The 26,058-nt window shown below is 42.6% G+C and overlaps 2 protein-coding genes and 1 non-coding gene across 10 annotated transcripts in view; 2 read left to right on the top strand and 1 right to left on the bottom strand.

The window, feature by feature from the left end:
• Mroh8 (maestro heat like repeat family member 8) overlaps positions 1-15,923 on the top strand; it is a 73,917-nt gene extending 57,994 nt beyond the window's left edge. For 2 of the 6 annotated variants that reach the window (XM_021156950.1, XM_021156956.1), the window contains 11 exons: positions 276-410; positions 1,021-1,135; positions 1,418-1,558; positions 2,975-3,139; positions 4,067-4,222; positions 7,251-7,373; positions 9,503-9,602; positions 10,779-10,844; positions 12,497-12,666; positions 13,869-13,902; positions 15,742-15,923. In XM_021156950.1, coding sequence (XP_021012609.1) covers positions 276-410; positions 1,021-1,135; positions 1,418-1,558; positions 2,975-3,139; positions 4,067-4,222; positions 7,251-7,373; positions 9,503-9,602; positions 10,779-10,844; positions 12,497-12,645 — 1,150 coding nt within the window. In that variant the 3' untranslated portion in view covers positions 12,646-12,666; positions 13,869-13,902; positions 15,742-15,923. Of the gene's footprint in view, positions 1-275; positions 411-1,020; positions 1,136-1,417; positions 1,559-2,974; positions 3,140-4,066; positions 4,223-7,250; positions 7,378-9,502; positions 9,603-10,778; positions 10,845-12,496; positions 12,667-13,868; positions 13,903-15,741 lie in introns of those variants that run through there. The other 4 variants (XM_021156952.1, XM_021156951.1, XM_021156954.1 and 1 more) reach the window with 4 other exon arrangements.
• Positions 15,924-16,173: 250 nt separating this feature from the next.
• Positions 16,174-16,237, bottom strand: LOC115030448. Its single transcript, XR_003836045.1, has one exon. It is a non-coding gene; the product is annotated as a U7 small nuclear RNA (small nuclear RNA).
• Positions 16,238-19,722: 3,485 nt separating this feature from the next.
• The window catches only part of Rbl1 (RB transcriptional corepressor like 1), a 55,699-nt gene continuing 49,363 nt past the window's right edge, over positions 19,723-26,058 (top strand). For 2 of the 3 annotated variants that reach the window (XM_021183601.1, XM_029474642.1), the window contains exons 1-2: positions 19,723-19,957; positions 24,628-24,761. In XM_021183601.1, the coding sequence (XP_021039260.1) occupies positions 19,802-19,957; positions 24,628-24,761 (290 nt within the window). In that variant the 5' untranslated portion in view covers positions 19,723-19,801. The remainder of the gene's footprint in view (positions 19,958-24,627; positions 24,762-26,058) is intronic. The other variant, XM_029474640.1, reaches the window with a different exon arrangement.

The following is a 26,058-nucleotide window of genomic DNA, read 5'->3' as shown; positions in this document are numbered from 1 at the left end:
CACATAAAATAAAAATAAAAAATATTTTTTTAAAAAAATGCAATGGGTGTTCATTTAGTATCCCAAATCAGTTCCTAAATTATAGATCTCCTTGAGAAACAAAATGAGGTTAGGTTTCGTTAGGCTGAGAATTTATGTAGAGGGCCTTTCCAGTTATTAGAACGTGAAGCATCTTTAAGACCTCTAGAAAGGACTGGATTCCAGGCAAGCCATGGCTCGTTCCATTGAGCTGCAGGGCTATTCTCTCTACCCATGCTTGTGTTTGCTCACCTTAGCTTCGCCATACAAGCTACAAAGACTCTCCTCCTCAGAACCCTGTGCTGGCAGGAATTCAGCATCATGGAAAAGAGCGGCGGATGGACCCTTCTGAGGGGAGAAGGCCATCTTCAGGGAGTGTTCCTCCTTGCCAAGTGAGAATTCCTTGTTCTAACATGCTCATCCCCTCCTCTAAGCAGTACCATTTTACCCATTTCTTCAAAAAAAAAATCACAGAAACTAAAACCATAACAGAGTATATAATATCTGTATCTTTTTCCTTTTTCTCTCCCCCCACTTTTTTTTTTTTTTTCTGAGACAGGGTTTCTCTGGGTAACAGCCCCGGCTGTCCTGTAACTCCCTTTGTAGACCAGACTGGCCTGGAATGCAGAGACTCTCCTGCCTCTGACTCCCCGATGCTGGGATTAAAGGCGTGCCCCAGCAGACTCTAGCCTAATATCTGTAATTTTTTGATTCAAGGTCTCACTATGTTTCTGGTCTGGAGCTCTCTTTATAGACCAGGCTAACTTCAGACTCATAGTGATCCTCCTGCCTCTGTCTCCCAGGTGTTGGGATTAAAGGTATGTGCCGTCATGCCTAGTCATAGTATCTGTAAATTAACCAGGAAAATAATGTCAAAAGTCTTGGCCCTGCCATGGCCTCTTGAATACTTGAAGCAACACAAAACCTCTGGAGGGCCCCACCCTGGGAAATCCCATCTGCGTGGAAGCTTGTCTGAGATGTTTCCGTTGCTGGGTTTTACAGTGCCTTGATGGAAAGAAGTCAGCTCTTTGCATATAAGATCTTGTACTTGCTGGTCCCTTTGATTAACCGAGGGAATGACAAGCATAAACTCACATCTGCAGGCTTTTTTGTGGAGGTAAGAGTCCTGTGGATACTGGATTCAGGAAGCCGAGAGAGCAGTGGACCCTCATTCCTAAGCTGTATTCATTGGGGTCAGGCTGGGACCACTCTGGGCTTACAGTAGATATTTCATCTCCATCCAATCCTTTGGAGAATCTTTGTGTTCCTGCCCCCAGCCTCACCTCTGTGCGGTGGCTCGATGATTTCAAAGGAAATGTAGAGTTGTTGGGAAGGTATCTCCCTCCAGGGAAAAAGAGCCTCACAGTCATTTCTTGGGCGGCTTTTTGGGTTCTTTCAGCTCCTGAAGAGTCCGATGGCCAGGAGACTGCCCAAGGTATACTCTACTGTCCGCCTGAAAGCCTGGCTGAATGAAGAGAGTAAGCTCTTAAGGATCCTTGCACTGAGGGGACTGCGAAATCTTGTCAGACACCGGGATATGGTAAAAGGACCCCTGACAACTGGAGTGGTCAGGTTTTATTTCCTAGCCAATAAAAGAAAAACCCCCGAACATACCCTGGAAGCTCGGGGAGGAGGACCTTAGGGAGTGTTGAACAGGGGTGAATGTGGTGGACTTTTTTCACTGTATATCCACGTGTACCGCTCTAACTTTATACCTAGGAGTTATGTGGGTAAAATAATTAAAAATTGATTGACTTCAGAATTCCAAGTCACAAATATGCATAACGCTTTGAAACTTGCATTTTGGTGGGGAGGCATGCCTATTGTAAGAACACAGCAGAGACCATCTAGCTGCCCAGTGATGCCATACACCATGCTGCCCTGTGGCGTATTTGGATACTCCCAGGATATTTATCATCTAAGACAGAGCTCACTATCATTCATGACGAAAGAAAGCTTATCTTCCACATATCTCATTAGAAAACTATGCCTCAGCCTGACAGTGGTGGCACACACCTTTCATCCCACCACTCAGGAGGCAAAGGCAGGTGGATCTCAGTGAGTTCAAGGCCAGCCTGGTCTAGAGAGTGAGTTCCAGGACAGCCAGAGATACAGAGAAACTTTGGCTCAAAAAACAGAAAGCTCAATCAGAAGTAACCCTGAGGCTTTTTGTCACATGAGATGTGTTTTGTTTTGTTTTGGTTTGTTTGGTTTGGTTTGGTTTTGGTTTTTTGGTTTTTCGAGACAGGGTTTCTCTGTATAGCCCTGGCTGTCCTGGTACTCCCTCTGTAGACCAGGCTGGCCTCGAACTCAGAAATCCACCTGCCTCTGCCTCCCAAGTGCTGGGATTAAAGGCGTGTGCCACCACGCCCAGCTAATGTTTTTATTTTATATATATATACATGCATATATGGAACATAAATGACAAATGTTAGTATATGCTAACTCTCGTTGGTTGTATGTGTGAACATTTGGTTATTCTATTTATTTAAATATATACACACAGACTTACATATTTTTAAAATCTGAAGACTGCTTCCTTGTAGGAGCACAGCTGGGAAGGATATTTAAAGATCTTTAGTCAAAAGTGTTGAATTCCTATCAAGGGTTCTCAAGCCAGTTTGAATACCTTCATGCTGGAGAGCTCACTGTGTCCTGAGCTGGCCATCCCATGTCTTTTGTGTTGGGAAAGCTTGTCCTTAAAGTAAAGCCAAGGGTATATTCCTGGCCTTCCTGGACCCAGTCCCACCTCTGCTCTGTGAAGCACTTCCCAACAGCTCCTCCTCCTCCTCCTCTACATATCAGGTGTGACCCTAGTAGCGAGAGGGCTAGTCCACCTCTCCACCACTTCTCTGTCCTGGACTAGCCAGAGTTACCTAAGTCAGATGGAATCCCTCCATTTAGAACTATATAGTGTGCAACCAGGACAGGAGGTCATGGCTGCTTTTGAACACAGAGAGAAGACATCAAAAGCCTGCTGCCATGCATCTTAAATAGCCTACATGAGACCGATGAGAGGATCATTTTGTTGGCTATCGAGATTCTCCTGCAGCTTGTCAAGATGCTAGACTCCACCACCTTGGCTACCATGATGAAGACCCTGCTTTCCTTATTTGGTGATGTAAGACAATGAAAGAAAAAGATTCTTCCCCAGAGGGCGGGTGCCTGCCAGCAAGTAGATATTGAGACAATATTAAGGCCATTTTATTTTATTTACAGGATAGAATTTTTTTGCTTTTAGAGGCCATTGAGATCTTCACACTCAAGCCCCTTCCATATCTGTGATGTTCTATTTTTCTGGAGTAATGTTTTTTTGTTCTTCAGACTTAAAAAAAAATCCTAAGACATAGCCTGGTGGTGGTGGCACACAACTTTAATACCAGTGCTTGAGAAGCAGGGGCGGCGGGTGTGTGTGTGTGAATCTCTGATTTCAAGGTTGTCCTGGTTCAGGACAGACATGGCTACACTGAGAAACCCTGCCTTAAAAGACAAACAACTAAAATCTTGAGAGACTTACCAAGACCACGCTTTGTAGAAGGGGAAAGAATTCGTTTTGTATAGGTCATGGAACAAGAGGAGGAAGAGAGAAAGGAGGAGGAGGAAAGGAAAGAAGAGGAGAAGAGAAAAGAGAAAGGAAGGGAGGGAGGGGAGGAGGGAGGGAGAGAGGAAGGGAAAAGAAATCCACCTGCCTCTGCCTCCCAAGTTTCCTTGTCCCAAATCACAAAGATTTTTTAACCGAAGCACATAGACCACAATGGCAGACGTTCAGGGCTTTGGGTTTCAGCAGCAGAGCATAAGCTCTGAGTGGTGAATAGCAGTATTGGGTACAAGATTTTTCAGGCACAGGCAGAACAATTCCATTTCTTGCTTGTACAGATCAGAGAGCAAAGGTACCAAACATGGGTCTTGCTGCCTGCCTCTGTGGTTTCATTTCTTGCCCTCAACTACATGCAGCTAGATGGCTTCCTGTTAAGGTTGATGTGCAGGCTCCCCGGGATTCTTATAAGCTAGGTCAGTGAGCTGTTTCTCTGTGAATCCTCCATCTTAGGTGAGACAGGACGTTCACTGTTTCTCCATGACTCTTTTTGGAGCATCCATAAAGGCTGTGAAACACACAGAGAAGAAGAGCGTGGAAGATCAAGTGCTGGAGAGCTTAGTCCCACTACTTCTGTTTTCTCAGGATGAAAATGATGAAATAGCTAAGGTAATGTCAGTTTCTCATTAGCCGTGAATAACTCTGAATTTAAATCCAGCCCTGAAAATAAGAGTTTATATCTTTAAGGGCACAGACTTTATAGTCATATTCTTGCTCCTTATGGCCTCTGGCACAAAACTACATTTCAGTTATTTCCTTGAATAAACTGTGGGAAATCAAATTCTTTATTTCTGTGTAGCAAAATATGATCTTGGGTGGCGGCCTGTGTATTATCACTTTGTAGTATAGCACAGAAGTAGACAGCGCACAACTCAAAAAAAACCTCAGTGTTAATGACAAACATGTTCCTTGAGACTTGTAACATGCTTGAATTAAGTTAGAGAGAGTAACCTATCTGGATCATCTGGAGACTTAATTTCTCCTAAGCCTTCTGAGAGTTTTGCTGTAAGAATTATGGTTGTCATGTAAGCCGTCTGATATCAACAAGTCTGTTGAGACTGGGCATAGTGCACAGATCTGTAATCTCAGCTACGTATGAGGCCGAGACAGAAGGATTTTAAGTTCGAGACCAGTGCAGACAATTTAGTAAGATCTACAGAGTGAGTTCCAGGAAAACCAGGACTACAGAGAAACCCTGTCTTGAAAAAAAACAAAACAAAACAAAACAAAAAAATCTTGTTTCAAAGTAACAAAGTAGGGCTGGCAGGAGGTACATGTAACTTGCTGCCACGCCTGCCCGACAGCTTGAGTTTGATTCCTGGAGCCCATATGTGAAAAGAGAGGAGCTAATTCCTGAGAATACACATAGAGAGATCAAAACAGGGACAGACAGACAGACAGAAAGTGAAGAGGATGGAAACATAGCCCAGGGGTAGAGTGTTTACCTAGCACATATGAGATCCTAGATTCAACTCCCAGGACAGTAACACACACACACACACACACACACACACACACACACACACACCTATTAGCTTGCTCAGTCCACTATACTGTGATATTTTGTAGCTTGTTCTTTGTGCCCTCCTCCCTTGCACAAAAATGAAAGTCAAACTTAAAAGTTTACAAATAGCCAGCAGTGGTGGCATATGCCTTTAATCCCACACTCAGGAGTTAGAGGCAGGTGGATCTCTGTGAGTTCGAGGGCAGCTTTATCTACACCATGAGTTCCAGGAAACATTTCAGACCCCAGTAAAGTATAGCTCAAACTTTGTCAACCAGGTGATGGGGACGTGTGATGGTTTGTATGTGCTTGGCCAGAGAGTGACACTATTAGGAGGGGTTTAAGACCCTCATCCTAGCTTCCTGGAAGCCAGTATTCTGCTAGCAGCCTTCAGATGAAGATGTAGAACTCTCAGCTCCTCCTGCACCATGCCTGCCTCGATGCTGCCATGCTTCCGCTTTGATGATAATGGACTGAACCTCTGAACCTGTAAGCCAGCTCCAATTAAATATTATCCTTATAAGAGTTGCCTAGGTCATGGTGTCTGTTCACAGCAGTAAAACCCTAACAAAGACAGGAAGCATATCTTTGTGGCTTACAAGTTCATGGAGGCATTGCTACCTCATCTCACCCCAACCTGACATCCCTTGGCAATCAGAAAAGGTCCAGAGCTGCCAAGGCTCTGAGCTTATTTTCCTACAAACTTGAACAACTTCTAAGTCAAGTTCTTTAGAGGGGAGTCTGAGTGGAGAGCTGGTGTTAAACTGGGTTAGGATATAACCAGTGCTATCTCAGTGCTAAGAAATGAAGCAAACACATTACACACTTGTTCCCAGAAGTTCTCAAAAGCCTGTCATCCTAAATTTTTATCATTGCTGTAGTAATTCCTTCCTTTCCTTTCCCTCTTCTCCTCTCTTTCCTTTCCCTCACCTTTCTTTTGTGCTTTTTGTTTGTTTGGGGATAGGGTCGCTAGTAGTTCAAGCTGGTCTCAAAGGCCCTATGTAGCCAAGGCTGGGTAGACTTGAATATTTGATCCTGGATGGACTTGATTGTCCTGCCTCTGCCTCCCAAGTACTGGGTTTACAGTTGTGTGCCATCAATGCCTTGCTTGTGGGGTGCATGTGTGTGTGTGTGTGTACAGGTGTTTGGCCTTTGCCTTCCAAGAACTGGGATTATAGTTGTGTGCCACTATATCCAGTTTATTTTTTCATGTCTTAAACTTTATGTTGTCTATTTCTATAATTTTCAGCATATTTGCTTAACATTGTATTTATGAAATTTTTATTGTAAAGCTGTAGATCATTTATTGTCAGTGTTATATGTAACTGCATCATTTAATCTAAAATTTGCCCCATTCTCCTCTTCCAGGACACTTAGACAGTTTTCAGTTTTCATGATTATGGTACTGCAAAGAGCACGTTAACGCATGCATGTGAGAATTTCTTGAAGGAGTAAAAACCTAGTGTGGAACACCTGGGTATCATGAATTTTGCTACACAGCTACAAAGTGCTACACAAAGGAGCTGAACTAATTCTTATTCTCATCAATCCCCAAAGGCTTTGTTTTTTGTTGTTGCTTTTGTTTTGCAACAAGGAATGCTGGGATCACTATGTAGCCCCAGATGACCTTGAACTGGCTGTGTAGACCAGGCTGGCCTCTAACTCAGAGATCTGCCCATTTGCCTTGGCTTTCTAAGTGTTGCTATTAAAGGTATGCACCACCATACCTGGCCTTAAAAGAATATTTTTGGCCCAAATATCTAGTGGCCCTGAGATAAGGTGTTGAATGTTTTGGTGGCATTCTGATAGCAGTGACTAGAGAGGAGACTCGCTTGTTCAGTGGAATCCTGCCTAGAGCACGGGCTATATAACTTAACTTACCTGGGCACCACATCGAGTAGGTTCTCCAGAGACCAGTGGTTTCTACAGCCTGTTCACACCTTGCAGGTTTATGGCTCCTTCGGCGTCTTCAGGAGGAAGGCAGGATCCCTGTTCGTTCCCTTTCCTCATCTCACCCAGAGTAATTCTGAAATTAGCAGCCTTTCACATTAGACCTCGGTGTCAGTTTTACTGAGGAGATTTACTCAGTTAAAACATGTTTGAAACTGACCTATGCTACTCTTTCCCCAACAGGAGAGTAGACGAGTCCTAACTCTTTGTGCCCGGTTCCTGAATTGGAAGCTGCCCCAAGAAGTATACTGTAAAGACCCCTTATACATCAAACCAAATGAAGTTAGAAGGGTCTGCAAATTCTTTGTATGTGAGAAATAGTGGCTTTGTTTGTTTGCTTGCTTTTCTGGTAGCTTTTAGTGGGGACACATGGTACACAGGGAACATTGCCCATCCCCCTCACAGCGGGAGTCACTCCCCATGAACTGCTTTAGAGGTAGATCTTTTTCCTATAGTGCCCTCAATTAGTCACAAGTACAGTTTTTTTTTTTTTAAAGATTTATTTATTTATTATATGTAAGTACACTGTAGCTGTCTTCAGACACTCCAGAAGAGGGAGTCAGATCTTGTTACGGATGGTTGTGAGCCACCATGTGGTTGCTGGGATTTGAACTCCTGACCTTTGGAAGAGCAGTCGGGTGCTCTTACCCACTGAGCCATCTCACCAGCCCCACAAGTACAGTTTTAAAAATTCTTTTTGTGTATTTCACACACACTGAGTGTGCCACAGTGTGCAAGTGGAGGTCAGTGAACAACTTTCAAGAGTGAGTTCTTGCCTTCCACCTTGGGAGGCAGGGCGTCTCTTGTCTCTATCTTCCAGCTCACTCTAGGAATGCTGGGATTACATATCTGGCTTTTGTGGGTTCCAGGGATCACACTTGAATCCTCGGGTTTGTAAGGCAAGCACTTTTACCCATTGGGCCATTTCACTAGCCAACAAGTTCACTACTATATATATTTCTTCATATATGCAAAAGGCTGGTGGTACAAGGTGTAGCCCACATACCTGGTAGTATAAGGTGTGGTCCACATACCTGGTAGTACAAGGTGTGGTTCACATACCTGTAAATAGCAGCATCAGGAGGCTGAGGCAGGAAGCCCAGCATGAGTTTGAAGGCAAGTTGAGCTATAGTGTGAGACCTTGACTCAAAACAGTAATAACAAAATGGCTGATAAACTAGCACGCACCATTAGTTGTATCAGAAACTACAAGATCAGGCTGACAACATCTAGTTGAAAACCTTTATTTGAACTAGGCTTGGTAGTACACACCTTTAATTCCATCACTCAGGAGGCAAAGGCAGGTGCACTTCTGTAACTTAATGGCCAAGCTACCTTACACAGCAAACTCTAGGCCAGCAAGAGCTATACAGGGAGACTTTGTTTCAAAAACAAAAACAAAAACAAAAACAAAAAATCCATATGAGCTGAATGGAAATAATTATGTGTTGTTTTTATGTTTCTAGCACTTTGCCTGATAAACTGGATTGTTGTATTTTCTCTCAGAGCATGATAAGCCCTACGCAAGGACTGCCATAGTGTATGACCTTACACAGGAAGAGGGCAACCTGCCACTAACCCCGAGGCCCAGATAGCATCTTCTCCTCAAAAACCCAGCAGAGCCTATATAGCTCATATCAGGGGCAGGCTTGAGTCAGGGTAGCTTTAGAAGGTCCATGCATAGTTTTCTAGAAACTGATTATAGTAGAACCATCTGGATCCCATGCTGAGGTCTCTGGGACTATTTCTAGGAATCTTCCACATACTTAAAACCCCATATAGTCTCTTCTCATCAAGCTCATAGGGCTAGGAAGCACATCACAGTGCCCTCGCCTGCCTTCTTCCTGGGTATTAGGTCTCAGAATTCCAGCCATTACCCATAATTGATGCATTAATGACAAAATTTTCAACAAAAAATTTGGTGTCCCAGTGGATAAAAGTACAAATTGTCCATGTCGAATTGTAGCCTCTATGAGAAAAAATTCTTGTCTCCTTTCCTGTTCTTGTCCTTCCAAAAGGCCCTTGAAAGGAGTACGCATTCACCCAGAGAGCAAAACACATCCTTTGTGTAGCAGGCTACAGCAATCCAGTTTTAAAACTCCCAGTTTAGAGCTTGGAAACTCTTACGGGGACTGAAAACTTGTAAAGAACTAAAATAGAAAGTCCAAGTGGAAAATAGTCTGTGCCAAGACAGAGAGCCTCGGAGCAGGGCTGACCGGGAAGTTAAAGCTAAAGGTAGCCTTTGGAGTTGAGAAGACAGACAGGTGCGGAGGAGCCAGGGTGACGACATAGGGTGTCATGGACAGGGGTGCAGGTGGGGATCCTGAGAACTTAGCTGTGCAGGGCTTGCTGCCATGGTGAAGAGTCACTGTGGCATTCACTGCTGTACTCACCAGCTACTTTGTTGCTCTGTGCGCTCTTTCCCATCAACTTAGGGAGAAAAAAGCAAGGGGAAGATAGACATCCTAGACCAAACACTAACGTATTCCAAGGATCCAAAACTTCCCATCAGAAGAACTGCTGTCTTGTTTGTAGGTAAAAGAAACCCTTTCATGTGTACAAGCTACCTTTATTCTTACCTTCCCCCGGGGGTTGAACATCCCCATCCTTTTCTTTAGGTACACAGACTGTATTACAATCATATTCACCCCATAACCCTCTACTATCCACACCGACTCCCATTCATCTCCTTCCTTTGCAATGGTCTCTTGTCTACTCTCATGCCTTGTATTTTGGTAACTCAATGAAATTTAAGTAGGGTTACTTTAGGTGTATGGGTAAAGGATTATCTACAGGAGCCTGGGTAACCTACAAGTGACCGCCCCACCGAGAAAATGTTTCTCCCTTCACTTTGCCCTTTGCAGCAACGGTTAACAGTAGGTATAGGAATTCCCAGATCCCTTACCCGGAAACCTTTATAACTGCCCAGAAATGTCAAGGGTGTGCCGGGCCTCAAAGTCCTTAGTGACAGAATATCTGTGGGCCCAGTCTTGTGCAGGAACCATATTATCAATCAATAACTGTAAGGCTCTTGGGAATATTATTTTACTATTTAAAAAAATTTTGTGCGTGCCTGTGTGTATGCACACATGTAGTAACATGGCATTTTGGTGACATGGTGGTCAGAGAACTTGTGGGAATCAGCCCTTTTTTCACTGTGTGGGTTCTGAGAATTGAATTCAGGTTGTTGGGCTCATGGGCAAGCCCATTAACCCTTTAAGTCATCTTGCTAGCTCACTCTCTTTCCTTATCTCCTTCCTTCCTTCCTTCCTTCCTTCCTTCCTTCCTTCCTTCCTTCCTTCCTTTCATTTGTTCTTTTTCATTTCATTTCTTTCATTTTTGAAACAAGTTTTCACTGTGTATCCCTGGCCAGCATGAAAATGATTTGTAGACCAGACTTGCCTTGAACTGACAGATCCACCTACCCGCTTCTGCCCTATGGATGTTCGGATAAAAAATGTGTGTTACCAGTCAAGGGTCTGCTTAGCTTTTGAGACAGCTTCACTGTGTACCCTAAGCTGAATTTGAACGCATGGCAATTCTCATGTCTGAGCTTCCGAAGTGTTGGGATTACAGGTGTGAACTAGAATGTACTACTCTGAATATGCCTTATTTTCAAAAGGCTAATTCTGCCATTTGCCTACATTATTAAATGATAAAAATGGAAAGCTTCTAATCTCTAAAAGTCTGAAAGTGCTATCTTGTGTTCAGGGCTCTTATCACATTATGTGGATACAAGTGAACTCAAGAGGAAAGGTACTGACTGGATAGAGAAAGGTAAGTCACAGCATTGTTTAGATGTGGAATACATTTGTTTTGGAAGGTATCTGATTCTGTGCCTAGAGAATGCTCTGTAGCATAGCTGAGTCTGGCATCTAAACTCTGAGCTTATGCAGCAATAAAAACATAAGTGACTGTAATTCAAACAAGTTATAGTCTTAAGTCTGAGGTGCCTTTGGGAAGGCTTGTGATGCTGTTTGTCTGGAAACAGCTTTAACAACTGTTTTAGGGGAGAACTCTAAATGTTATTGGGAAATAAAGCAATATCTTTCTAGAATTCTATATTAACAAATTGTGATGCTATTCACACACATCTCACAGGCTGCAGTACTGTCTAAGCAGCTATGCTGTAGAGAGCAGAACTTGGCATGAGGGTGCTTTATAGTCATCTAAGACAACCATCAGAGAACTGTTTTCCGAACTGTCGGTGGGTCAACCTTTATGTAACTGCACAGTTCTGCAGGTTGAATGCTCCAGGAATTATTGCTCCCATTCAAGAATATTTGTATAAATCTGAATATAGTTCAGTGGTAGAATGCTTGTTTATAGCTTAGTTGTAGACTGTTTAGTTATAGAATGCACTGGGCTCTATAGTGCAGTCTCTAGCACTGAAGGGAAAAAGGTAGTTAGAAAAGGTAAAGAAATGCAAATATACACTCTCACAATATAAAAATTACTACTTTCATAACCAAATTTTAAAAATCTTTTTTTGTTTTTGTTTTTGTTTTGTTTTGTTTTTTGAGACAGGGTTTCTCTGCATAGCCCTGGTTCTTAGAACTCACTCTGTAGACCAGGCTGGCCTCAAACTCAGAAATCTGCCTGCCTCTGCTTTTGAGAGTAAGACAATAAGTTAAGAGGTTGATGTTAGAGCCGGAGAGATGGCTCAGCGGTTAACAGCACTGACTGCTCTTCTAGAGGTCTTGAGTTCAATTCCCAGCAACCACATGGTGGCTCACAACCATCTGTAATGGGATCTGATGCACTCTTCTAGTATGTTTCTGAAGACAGCTGTACTCATATAAATAAAAAATAAAATAAAATAAATAAAAAATAAATAAACCTTTCAAAAAAAGAGAGAAAGAAAAGAAAAGAAGAAGAAGAGGTTAATATTAAGCCAGACTGTGGTAGTGCACGCTTTTAACTCCAGTTCTTGAAAGGCAGGGGCTGATGGATCTCTGAGTTTGAAACCAGCCTGAGGTCAGCATGGTCTATAAAGCCTATTCCAGGACAGCCAGTGTACATAGAGAAACATTGCCTTGAAAAAACAAAAAACAAAAAAAAAAGAAAGAAAAAAAAAGTTTAACACTAGACATAAGAGAAAGAAAATACAGCAAGGGATAATTTGAGAGTTAACGTGCTTAGAATAAGGAAAAAAGTGAAGTTAGCGTTAGATAGAGGTTGTCAGGCCCAGGTAATTTGATTTTATGTAGACTACTTAAAATATGGTTATTGCAAAGGAATGAAATACTTAACAAGTCAGAAAACAGTGGGTTTCACAGGTCAAAACTGGAACCAATTCAACAACATACAGACTTTTAGAGAGTCTGGGAACATTGCCCTTTATCCTGGCCACTCTTGTTTGCCAGCTGCTTGGCATAGAGAGCAGTGCTCACTTCTAGACTTCCAGTCTTGGTTTTCTTGCCATATAGATCTGAGAGAACTGTTACAAGACCCCGAGCCCTCTTTGCGCATCCTTGCCTCTCAGGCTCTGTTCCGAATCCAGAGGGTGGGGAGTACATCAGAAGCAGAGACAAGCGTTTCCTGGTTGAGGAAGCTCTTGTGCTGTCTTCATACTTAGCTGCAAAGCACATGGCAGCAGGTAAGAACAACCCTTTCTTTCTTTCTTTCTTTCTTTCTTTCTTTCTTTCTTTCTTTCTTTCTTTCTTTCTTTTTTTTTTTTTAAGATGAATCCATCTAGGCTGTGGTAGTGGTGCATGCCTTTTTGTTTTGTTTTTAGATTTCTTTATTGATTATATGTAGCTGTCTTCAGACACTTTTTCTTCTCTCTCTGGCCCACTCTCTCTGGCCTCGCTTGCTCTGGCCCAAAGATTGATTGATTTATTTACTATATGCAAGTACACTGTAGCTGTCTTCAGACATCCCAGAAGAGGGCATCAGATCTCATTATGGATGGTTGTGAGCCACCATGTGGTTGCTGGGATTTGAACTCATGACCTTCGGAAAGCTCTTACCCACTGAGCCATCTATCCAGCCCCACAAACCCTTTCAGAACCTCAAAAGTGACAAACACATTCCAATTTTCTTTCTCTTTAAAAGTTACTGTATTTTATTTCTGTGTGTATCTATGAGTGTCCACACTCATGGGAAGGTCTAAGGACAACTGTGGGAGTTCTTTCCACAATATGCAGCCCAAGGAGTAAACCAAGGTTGTCAGGCTTGGTGGCAAATAGATTTACCTGTAGGGTTAGATTTTTCAAAACCTACTTTATTTAGGGTTCTTAAACACTTCAACCTCCCTTCTAGCCCACCAACTAGAGGTAGGAGAGAAAGGGGGGTTGTGGGCCTGTTTAGTAGTAGTTCTTTGGGGAGATTTCAATCTTCCTTGGCATGATACCAGCCATCTAGTCTAGTAGAAAACACCAAACATGAGCCAGTAGAGGCAGCTCAGCTCCATCCAACAGAACAGCAAGGCTGCACCTAATTGGCAAAAGACATCGGAAGTGGCCAGATTCAGACAGGATACCACAAGAAGTTCTTTGGTGAGCTTTTCTCTACAAAGTGAAGACCAGCAAAGAAGGGAAGTGTAGCACAGTGTAGCAATTCAAGAGTGGCCCCCCACTGGTTATAAGCTTCTATTTATATTCTTTGCAAACATCACACGCCCCCTCAAGTGTATCTTTTCAGCAAAATATCATATGCCCTTGCACAAGACAGCTTACAGGAAAGCAGCATGTGACACAACTGAGTTGATAAAGAAACCAGGAATTTACACTTCGTTAACCCATTGAGTTAGCCTGAATTTACCCATTCCGCTAACCTGAATTCTGCTTTTTCTTCCAGGCTTACAATCCAGTCTGAATATACTTCCATGCAGGTAGCTACCTCCAACACAATCCCTACTTTAAAAACATTTTATTAGTTAAAATGTATCAGGGAGTGAATTTCTCAGTTTAAATTGCAGAGATAGTGAAAATTGTAATGAGTTTTTCATTCATGCCATACATCCACAAAGTTTATGTGTTGATGACTGAGAGAGAGAGAGAGAGAGAGAGAGAGAGAGAGAGAGAGAGAGAGATCCCAGGACCAGGGATCTAGGTCAGTGGAGAAGTTCACAAAAACAGGTCACAGCTGTACCCCCAGCCCTTGGGAGGCTGAGACAGGGGAACCAGACCATGCTTGGTTATACTGTGCATCTCAGGCGAGTCTCTCCTTCACTATAGCTTTGTTATATTTTAGCAAAAAACAAGACTTCTGTGCCCACCTTGAATCCCAGCACTCAGGAGGCAGAAACAGAGATCACTGAGAGTACCAGGCCAGCATAGTCTATATATTTCTTGAGTTCAAGGCTAGCCTGGTCTACAGAGGGAGTTCCAGGACAGCCAGGGCTACCCAGAAAAACCCTGCCTCAATAAATAAATAAATAAATAAATAAATAAATAAATAAATAAATAAATTTTTAAAAAGGAAAAATTTTTATAAATAATAACAAAAAAGACAAAAGAAAAATTCCAAATAAATGACAATGTTACCATGTTAATATTGTCGGTACTGTTGTCAAGGCTACTTGTTTGTCAACAATCTTAAAACTTAGATACCAGTTTATTTTTATATTTTCATATTTAGTATTTTATAAATTCTCATAAGGCCTTTTTCCTTCCAATTCCTGTTGAAACCTGTGAGCAATAATGAAATTCTGACAAGAGTATAGAGCAGAATCTACTCCAGTCTATACAAAGGTCTCACTTCTTTAGCTCCCACGTTCCCAATTTCTCCAATGACTGCTGAAAATTTTTAGCAAGCTCTAAGATGGAAATTGTTGACTACCAGCTGTCCATCTTAAAGATAAACAAAAAAAATATTGTCATAAGATGAATTTCTAAGAAATAGATTATTTTATGTTGGATAAATACCTTGATAACTGTATGTAGAAGGGTATGAAATCCCTGTGGGGAAAACTAGAAATGAGGTATTAAGTGTAAATTCTAGGCTCTTGTTTGGTGGAGAAACCTAAGCAAAAAGCCAGAGGTCAACTCTCCAGGACAAAACAAACCTCTTGGGACCCTATGGAGAGAAAAAGGAAGTGTGACAACTGTAGATGAAGAACTACTTCCCACAGCGGATTCCATTGTGTTGTTCAGTGAGCAATGTGAATCTTTAGTCATCCTCTTCCCCAACACTCACTGCAATCTCTTTATCAAAGGTATCTGCTGAGATGCCTTCAGATACAAATGATGGTTCATATTGAGTGGGATGTGCCAATATGCTAGGAGGTTCACTGTCCAAAAGAGATGATCTTATCTCAACCCTGCAGTATTTTAGCTAAAATGAAGATCTCAGTTGACTGGTGGATTTAGCTATGTCCAACCTATAGCCTGCAGGCTACAGGCATACTAGATATCAATGTCACTTTGAACACCCCAGCTTAAATCTTCATTCTAAGTCAGACTCAAGAATACCTAAATCACTACATGCAAAACTGCACTGCTAACTAAATAAACACTTGAATTACATTCACCCTTTACCATATTCTCCTTTGGCTCATTTTAGGAAACCAACTTTACTATCCACTTTTGAACTAGTCTTTTTTCTAGATTATCCAATAAAAATGAGTAACAGTTTGCTGAGAGTTTATGATGGCCCTAACTCTAAGTACATATATAATTAACCCTTTTCATTCTTGTAGTCACCTCATTTTATTACCTTCATTTTGCAGATGGAGAAGCTAAAGTAACAAACATGAAAGTGATTTGCTCTGGGTCACACAACTAGTAAATGGCAAAGCCAGAACTACGCAAGTATTCTGGCTCCTAGATCCACATCCTTGACTAGTCTGCTGTATTCTTCTCCAATCTGCTTGTTCTTGGAAATGGGAATAAACACAGATCTGCTCTACAATCAATCTCCATTGCTAAATGTGTGCTCCAAACAAACTCATGTGCCTCGGCTTGGTTGGGGGTTCTGAGGCACATGAAGTGGCATTTGGGAGTGGTGAGAGAAATGACTGGAAATCAATTGTGGGTAGAAGCTGACTGCCCTGTGTTCTGCTTGAGATGGCTCCCCAGATAGTTCTATAGACAGCTGTCTGTTAAGAGATAGGTCTCTTGTGCTAGAAAAAAAAATTTTTTGAAAGCTCTCTGGATAGCTCATGGGTTTTCTGACCAAAGTCAGAAAAGCTGCTAGAAAAAATTCTAAAAGAGCTCTAAAAATTCTAAAACTACTGTTTGCTCTCCAAGCAGTATTTCAAACCAAAACCCAGTCTTTTATTTACATATCAATTTAGCCATTTACTCCAGATTCCTACTTGATTATTCCACAAATCAACAAACTATGACCTTATCCTCTTGATTTCTAGACAACAACTTCATTTTTTTTTTTTTGAAACATTGCAAATGAATTCAGAGATCTGCTTGCCTTTGTAAGCACCAACAATAAGATAGCTAGGTGGAAACCTGGCCTGAGATTACCATTCCTACCATGCCTGGACCTATATTCACTTGTCCCAAACTGATGTTAAATTCAGAAATCTGCCTGCTTTGTATCTTCCTGACAAGTGGCTCATTAGGGCCACTGCCTTTGTTCTTTTAGGTCAGTCAAGCCCCTCATACAATTCATATTGCATCCTTATATTTTGCATAGTTGAGAAATTACATATTTTTGAACTCATGTTTTCAGAATTCTTTCCCACAGCCTTAAGGGCTGTCTTGAAGGTTGCAGCATTTACTATTTTTGCTTCAAAACCCCTGTTTCTAATTATCATGGAGGCATTAACATTAGCAGAAAGAATATTTCCTGAAGGAGATCAGGAAGCAAAATATATACATTATACAAATAAGCCTCATGCCCCATAACTGTCAACACTCATGGAGGCCCAGGTCCTACTGTTTCTGCTCCAGAGGTGGGAAACCATGTCACACCCTCCCTTCCAAGGCCATGCAGGACTTGGCACTCATGCAACCATATACGCTTTTAGTAATACTGAGCCTCCACTATTTTATCAAATTTATAGACTGGCCACTTCATTCCCAAAGTTAGTATACTGTACATTTTTGGTCCCTCCTATACTGTAAAGATAATGAAGTTATATAAAAACTCGTATTTATTTGTGAACCTTTTTTTCAGTCCTTGATTTGATTTCATGAATTGTTCCATTCTCAGGGTAGAAACAAACCTATAGGAAAAGATATTCATCTTTAAATTTCCATACTTAAAAAGTGAGAAAACAAGCCAGGCTTGGTGTCTTATGCCTGTATTCCAGCAGTTGTGAGGTAGAGGTGAGAGAACTGTCACTAGTGCAAGGTCACCCTGACCTGTTTAGCAAACACTAGGTAAGGCAGAGGTATACAGCAAGACTCTCACAGAAACAGAAATGAAGTCTCTTTTTGGAATCCAAAACTGTAAGGGAATTGATTAGAGAGGCTAACCTGGGGACATATACAAGTGACCAGGAAAAGCTGAATGACCTTTTTTTCATATTTTATGTGGAATCCCCTTCCCTTAAGGTAAAATTTTATTTTTTGAGTAATGCCACCAATAGGTGGTATCAAGCACAGCAATGCTTAGTTTATTTATATTTGTTGGCTAAAATTCATAGAATGAAGTACATACACACTTAGAGACAGAGGACTGCCATTTACTGAACTACCTCAGACGTTAGGAATGTTTTAATATTAAAATTTCTTACACAAAAAGTAATGATGGGATAATCTTGAGATAATTTACAGTAGAATATTCCAGTATTATTTTTAGAAGAACAGAATGGGGAAACCCAACCTTATTTCCCATTCACATGTTTTTGTTTTTAAAGGCTTATCTGGTTATGTATTTTAGCTTATGTGTATCAGTGTTTTGCAGCATGTATGTGTGTACTCTATGTTTGTGGCTGGTAACTGCTGAGACTTGAAGAAGGTATCTGATCTTCTGGAACTGATGTTATGAATGGCTGCCAGCTGCCCTGTCAGTGGTGGGAACTGAACCCACATCATCTTGAAGAGCAGCAAGTGCTTGTTTATTATCTGCTAAGCCATCTCTTCAGCTCCCATCATTTCCAATGTCACTGGAACCTCTCACCACTCCTAACTCAGTCACTCAGAAATATCTAGTACATTTGTTCCTGTCTGCTTTCTCTCCACCTTCCAGGCCTCTTCATTCTGCTTCATGGGTGAGCAGGTCTGGCTTATCATTGAGCTAAGGCTGTAAGAAAAAGATTCTTCAGACGCACTTGGATTTCTACCACAGTAGGCTCTGTAAATAAAGAAAAAAAAAATAGATTTCTACAAAAGATCTTCCAAACTCCCGTAGGGAGATTTTTCAGCTAGCGCACGCAGGGAGCTCCAAGGATGCAGCTTTTGCAGTTTTCACCCCGGACAGAGTGCGTTTTTTTGATGATGCAATGCCTTTGAGTCACCCCTGCTCCTCCCCCTATGTAACCCCAGTAAACTAATTCACCGTCTCACTAAAGCTAGATGAGGCTGGAGCTGTTTCTTTGGTCTGTTGTCATTTGCCTATTTGGGATTTAGAGAGCTTTCCATCTCCCTGTATAAGGACTCTTCCTTGAGCAGTACACCTTTGTATTTTTTAATTCAACGATTCCTTCCGCTACATCATGTAAGGCTAGTGACTCCTTCATCCGAACAAGGCCTACTCGGTAATTTTCAAACACACTGCCCCAAGTCCTTAGTGTAGCAGAGAAATAATCCACACCAGGGAATACAGTGAAGACAAACGGCTCTATCTTACCATCCAACTCTCGGAAGGAAGAGCTGATCAGTAAGCATGACAATTTCAGATAAGGTACAATGGAGACGGTGAAATAGAAGTTAGGTGTCAGCTTATAAATGTACTGCTCAGTAATGGCCTGAGAGGGTTAAACTTAGACTTAAATGATGAAGAGCCAGGTACGCAAAGACATGCACAATAGCATTTTCACATACGGAGAAAAGCCTCCTGCGACTGAGAACTAGCTTGGTATTCTCAAGGTTACGAATTACCTGGTGCATCTGAATGCTATTATTTTTCTGTATTTTAAAGACAAACGGTCAGGTTCTAGTTTAGGTTCTTAAAAACACCTTTCAGGTAAGCGCGAAGATCATCTCTATTCCTGAAACGACTATTTACTGGGACAGTTCCCAGAATACTGGGAGTGATGCTGAGACCCGTCACCCCAAACCCTTGTCCCTGCATCCCTTTCTGGCGAGATTTGGGAGTCTCTGACGTGGCGCTTCTACGTGAAGAAGCCACTTTCGGCAGCTCCCGCCTCTACCTCCATCGAGGGTCAAAGCTCAGTGAGAGCCGGCGGGAGGCGCGCCGAGGAGCTGACAAACCTAGGGCCCACAGGACAGTGTCATGAGAAGGCTTCCCACTAGCGTGAACGGACTCGCAGTCCCAAGCCACCCACACCAGGGAACCCGCGGTGGAGAGCGCGGGGCGCGAGCTACAGTCCCGGCAGCCTCAGCACCGGCTCGGATCCTTCCGCCCCGCTCCCTCACGTCGGTCCCCGCGGCCCGGTGCCCCGCAGCTGCCCACCCAGGGCCCGAGCTAGATCTCCGTTAGAGTCCGAGGTCTATCTTCTTATCCCATTCCGGGAGACGGGCTGCTGCGGGCTCCAGAGGAGAAAGGGACTTTTTGAGAAGAAAAGCGGAGGCAGACGATGAAGGGAAGGCGAGCTCAAGAAGGCGATTTTCGCGCGCTTTGTCGCGGGGGGTTGTGGGTAGCTCGCCGGGAGGGAAAAGAAAACCCCGAAGCCGGTCGCGCCGCCCGTCGGGCCGGAGGGGGATATGTTCGAGGACGAGCCCCACGCCGAGGGGGCGGCGGCGGTCGCCGCGGCCAGGGAGGCGCTGCAGGCCCTGTGCCAGGAACTGAACCTGGACGAGGGAAGCGCGGCCGAAGCCCTGGATGACTTCACGGCCATCCGCGGCAACTACAGCCTAGAGGTGAGCGGCGGCAGGTGGGCGGCGGCCCCGACCCTCGCCAGGCCCCACCCCCGGCCCGCCCCCGCCCCAAGCCTATCGGGCGGTGGGAGTTCCCCCACCTACGAGGGTCTCGGAGGAGTGCGGGGAGGGAAGGGTGGGTGTAGCTCGGCCAACCCACCCATTTGGTTCGAGGCGGGAAACCGAAGATCGGAAAGTGAGCCGCTGGTTCTGCGGGGTTCCCTTGGCTCCCGACTTTCAAACTTGATTTCTGCGCGCCGCCCAGTGCCCCAAACGGCACGGTGCTGCCGTTAAATCGATCAGACCTGATCCCGTGGTAAAATGAATTACTCATCGCTGCTCAGCCCTTTGATTATGTCTTCCCCAACTCGTTTGAAACACCACTGGATCCCCATTCCACAGAGGGAAAAAGTGGGGTCGGTAAGAAGTTAATTTAGCGCCCAAGGTGACGAAGTTTGCCATGCAACCTGGTACAGCAGTCTGAGCCCTTTAGCTCCTCCATTCTTCTACCTCATCGAGTGTAGTAGTTAGTTCGTTTATACCATGCACTGTAGTTAGATAGATCAAAGTCAGCACACACAAAGCTCTTCTCAGCCCCACGTTCCTCTCTGCCAGGCCGTTGCTCTAACGATTGATGTGGTATCTGGCTCTGAATAAAATAAATGGTGCTTGTTATCATTAATAGGTATTCCCAGTAATAATACACACACACATATGTTAATGAATATATATGTGTGTGTATATATATTCATATATATGTATATATATGTATATATATATATACACACACATATATATATATAATGTCTTTACAACAGGACAGTGACTACTATACCTGTTTTCTTGGTGGTGTTACAGCGCAACATTTTTTTTTTTTTTTAAGAGAATTAGAGTCACTCTAATATAGAAACCCAGATTGGTCATAAGCTTAGTGTAGAAGTAGACTTGTGTTGGGGTGTGTGTGGAATTCATGTCCATGGGTTCAGCAGATCAAGAGTCCTTGGGGAAAAGTACATTTGTCCTGAGCATGAACAGACTTGTCATCCCACAAACAATGTAATATTATGTATATAGCATTTACATCAAGTAATGTAGAGATGATCATAGCTTATGTGTAAATGCATTGCCATTTTAAATCAGGGACTTGAACCTCCTTGGATTCTGCTATCTTCTGGAGTACAGGAGCCATCCCCCAGTGGGTATCGAGACAGACTATTTCAGCACCTCACTGAGATGTACAAAAGTTTTCATTATACACATGGGCAGGATTCACATGTAGGATTCCTCTGACTCAGTCTGCCAGCGAAATAATTGCTGGCCAGGGAGTAGGAAATAGGGAGCAACTGTTGTACACGTGTCTGTACTCCTATGAGAGAAAAGTACCTGAGACTAACTCACATGTTTTCAGCAAAAAGCAGAATAGACTTAATAAAAGATAGTGATCTACAGAAGAAGGTTCATAACCGGAAAACGGGGAGAATCTGAAAGTATGGGAGAGCTGGAGAGCTGGCCTGGCGGATAACGTGCTTGCTGAGCCCCTGGATCCCCAGCAGCCACATACAAGGCAGGTGCAGTGGCAGTGTGGTCTGTCACCGGGGGATACAGGTAATGAGACATGGAAGGGTGAAGACAGGCAAACCCCAGGGGTGCTCTGGCCTGCTCCAGATTCAGTTAGAGACTGTCCTAACAGGTTGAGAATGATAGATGAAGTCACACAACATCTAACTCTGGTCATCACTCATGCATACATGAATGGGTGAATGCATGAACATACATGTGCACACACATATGCTATACAAAAGAAATTTTAATGACATCTCAGTTGAAAAAAATAATATATATATTTTATATGTATATAATATATACATGTAATATATATGATATATATTATATGTATATATTTTGTTTTGTTTTGTTTTTTGACTCACTGGAAAAGCATTCAGAAACCCCAGGTCTTATTTGATCTCCTCAGATAAGCATGGTTGAATACAATGTGTGTCCAAGTCACTGCAACCAGCCACTTGTTTCAAATTCTTTTTTTTTTTTTAAAGATTTATTTATTTATTATATATAAGTACACTGTAGCTGTCTTCAGACACTCCAGAAGAGGGCGCCAGATCTCGTTGTGGATGGTTGTGAGCCACCATGTGGTTGCTGGGATTTGAACTCTGGACCTTCGGAAGAGCAGTCGGGTGCTCTTACCCACTGAGCCATCTCACCAGCCCCTGTTTCAAATTCTTAAGCAAGCTAAACTCAGCCCAGGTTGTGTGCTTTTTCTGCAGGTCACTCTGCCTGGACTGTTCACCTGTGACTCCAGAGAATGCTGACCATCTAAATTCTAAATTCATAGTTCGGCAGAGTTGATTGACACTTAATTGTTTGCTTTTAGAAAGCACGCCTTTATGAATTGAGTTTGGAGGATTCTGTCCTGTATTTTGTTTCTTCTTGTTCTTTTTTTTTTCTTCTAGTTGTTGGTGAAAGTCACTTGGAGCAAAGGCGACTTCCTCCCTCTGCTGCCCACTAAGAATCCTTGCCACAGACCCCACCCCGCTCTAGCTCCCCACAGGAGCCCTGCTGATCAGCTCTCTCCACTCACTCTCCTCACTCACACTTTCTGGTAGCCTGCTGCTTAGTAGTTTTTAATCTTCTTTTGGGAAGTCTTTACTGAAAGACACACACTTTCTCTTTCGTTTTTATAACCTTTTGTTTTGTTTTGTTTTGTTTTACCAATTACAAAAAGTAGTTTCTGTTTCTTTTCTTAGCTTTAGATCTGGAGATTTAGAACTATCTTTGATTTTTGTTGTTTAGTTGTTTTAAGCACTCTACCATTGAGGTATTATTTTTAACCTTGTCACAAAAAAATTTTAACTAAAATTTTAATTTCTAATGGGGACCCATGCGTTGGTGTGTGTGTGTCGGTTAGAGAACAACCCCTGTGGAGTCAGTTCTCTCCTCCATGTTTGCCTGGGTCCCAGGGATCTCAGTGAGGGAGGGCTTCAGGCCCCCACAGCAAGCGCCATCTCTCCAGCCCTGAATCTGTAATTCTTTCTAGTATTCTCATTTTCCTTGAGATTATGATCTAATTAAATCACTCTCCCTGCCCCTTTCCTGCCTCCAACCCCTTCCATGTACTTCCCCTTTGTGCCCTCTCAAATTCATGGCCGTTTTCTTTATTGTTGTTCTGTGTGTATGTGTGTGTGTGTGTGTGTGTGTTTCTAACTATATGAATACAGCCTGCTTGGTGCATATGTTTGTTTTCTGGCTGAGCGTTTGATGCTTGGAGAGACAGTTGTTTGTGCTTTCTCCTTCCCTTAGCATCATTGGTTGCCTGGAGTTTTTCATCTTGGTTCTCCTTTCCACATTAGCACCTCTACAGATGCCATCTTTGTTCAGGCTTTTGGTTAGACAGCCATGTTGGTGTCTGCATCTGTAATTTTTTTTAAAGATTTATTTATTTTATTTATACAAGTACACTGTAGCTGTCTTCAGACACACCAGAAGAGGGTATCCAATCCCATTACAGATGGTTGTGAGCCACCATGTGATTGCTGGGATTTGAACTCAGGACCTCTGGAAGAGCAGTCAGTGCTCTTAACCNCTGAGCCATATCTCCAGCCCCTGCATCTATAATTCTTTTTTTTTTTTTTTTTCCGAGACAGGGTTTCTCTGTGTAGCCCTGGCTATCCTGGAACTCACTCTGTAGACCAGGCTGGCCTCGAACTCAGAAATCCACCTGCCTCTGCCTCCCAAGTGCTGGGATTAAAGGCGTGCACCACCACCGCCCGGCGCATCTATAATTCTTAATTATCAAACTTCAACTCTATTACATGTAGTCATGAGGTGTTTTCAGTTTGAAGACATTTGAAACCAAAAGCAGAATATTAAGTGTTGAATTTTCAATTGTTACTGCTTTTAGATACGTAAACTGAGGCCTTCAAAGGTGGAGAACTATGTTTAATAGCTAACGATAATTTACTATGGGTAAATATAACCCTGAATCTGTACCTCACAAAAAATTGACATTGTCCTTCATATTATAGATATTAATATTAATATATCATTATATGTCAAATTATTAACATACTATGTTAATATGACACATTATATACTAATATAAATATTAATATTTTTGACATGTGACACCTTTGATGACTTTCTACTCTTTTTCTTTTTTCTGCCAAATTGGTTAAAAAGAAACATAAAACATAGAAAAGAATAAATATCATCAAGACTATGACTGGTGTTTTGAAACTGAGAAAGATGCCAGATGTGGCACATGCCTTTAATCCCAGCACTCAGGAGGCAGATGCAAGCAGATCTCTGTGAGTTCAAAGCCAGCCTGGTCTACTACAGAAGTAGTTCCAAGACAGCCAGTGCTACACAAAGAAACCTTGTCTTGAAAACAAAACAAAGCCAAAAATTGAGGAAGATAATACAAAGAGATTTTAGTAGAATTCTTCCAGTGAGACTAAATTTGGAATTAAGTAAGAGATCTATTTTTAGATTAGAAATTTAGAAAATTTTCTGAATTTTTTTTTCATGCTATGGTTCTAAGAATAAGAAGAATGTGGGGGTCTGTTCTGATGTTTGGGATTGTATTAGTCATATTTTCTCAGACAAATGAACTTATAAGGCCTCTTCTAGACATGTATTGTGTTTGCGTTGGCCTGCAGGGAGAAGTTATACACTGGCTAGCATGCTCTTTATATGTTGCTTGCCGCAAGAGCATCATTCCTACTGTGGGAAAGGGCGTCATGGAAGGAAACTGTGTCTCACTCACCAGAATACTGCGCTCAGCTAAGTTAAGGTAAGACATTTTGAGTTTTCCAAATGTTTTAGAAATATTAGATTTGGCCTGGAGAGGCTGGAGAGGTGGCTCGATTGGGTAGAGTATTCCCATCAGTACCAGGCTTTAGCGATCTGGATCCTCAGCACTGGGGGAACGAGACAGGCCAATCCTGGGGCCTGTTGGCTAGCCAGTCCAGTCAAAATGACACCTCAATCTCAAAATTAGAGTGGAGGGTGTGTAGACATGGCCCAATGCTTAAGAGGGCTTCCTTTTCCACAGAACCTGGATTTGGTTCTCAACACCCATGTCGGGGCTCACAACTCTTTGTAACTACATTTTCAAGGGCTTGGATACCTCCTTCTTGCCTTCATAGGCATCTGCTCAGACATGGTATACACACACACACACACACACACACACAGATAAATTTTTAAATAATTTAGAAAAATCAAGTGGAAACGTGATTGAGGGAGATACTCAGTGTCATTTACTGGCTTCCTCTTGTAGCCACATAAAGAAGCGTATGCACGCTGGGCATTGTGGCGCACGCTTTTGATCCCAGCACTCGGGAGGCAGAGGCAGGCCGATTTCTGAGTTCGAGGCCAGCCTGGTCTACAAAGTGAGTTCCAGGACAGCCAGGGCTACACAGAGAAACCCTGTCTCGAAAAACAAACAAACAAACAAACAAAAAGAAGTGTATGCACATGCGTGCACGCACGTGTGCACTTACAACCCATGCTCACAGAGGCTGCACTTTCATTTTAGGCTTCAGTTTCTCTCATTCTAAGTCCTCTGACTTTGTTCAGCCCCAGTGTGCTACTGCATGTCCTTTCCTGTCAGACCCTAACCCTAACAGACTTCTGTTAAAGACATTGTAGCTCTATCTTTACTCCCTGGTTTTTTTTTTTTAAAGGGAAACAGTTTAAAGCTTTTGGTCCAGTCTCACTGCCACTCCCATTGCATTCTTCCTACTTACTCCATCACTTTGTCGTTCGTCATCAAGTCTCTCTCTCTCTCTCAGTGTTTGTTATGTATTCATTTCAAAATGTGTTGTATTCATTGTAGCCTTTCATCTTGAAGTTGCTTTCAGTGATATTTTAATTAGTTATTACCTTATTTTTGAGAGTGGATCTCAGATTATAGCCCAGATCCAGGCTACTATCAAAACTGGCTCCTGCTTCATTCTTCCCGCTTGTACAGTTATAAATGTGTGTCAGCATGGCCTGTTTCTGTGGTATTTCTTAATCGGGAACTTAACACAAACTTTTTTCTCTTATGCCCTGTTGCGGCCTGCCCGCAGTCCACAACACGAACG

Source organism: Mus caroli, chromosome 2, assembly GCF_900094665.2.
Source record: "Mus caroli chromosome 2, CAROLI_EIJ_v1.1, whole genome shotgun sequence".
Classification (NCBI taxonomy): domain Eukaryota; kingdom Metazoa; phylum Chordata; class Mammalia; order Rodentia; family Muridae; genus Mus; species Mus caroli.
The sequence above is the reverse complement of the archived record's forward strand: the minus strand, read 5'-3'. Positions and strand labels throughout refer to the sequence as shown.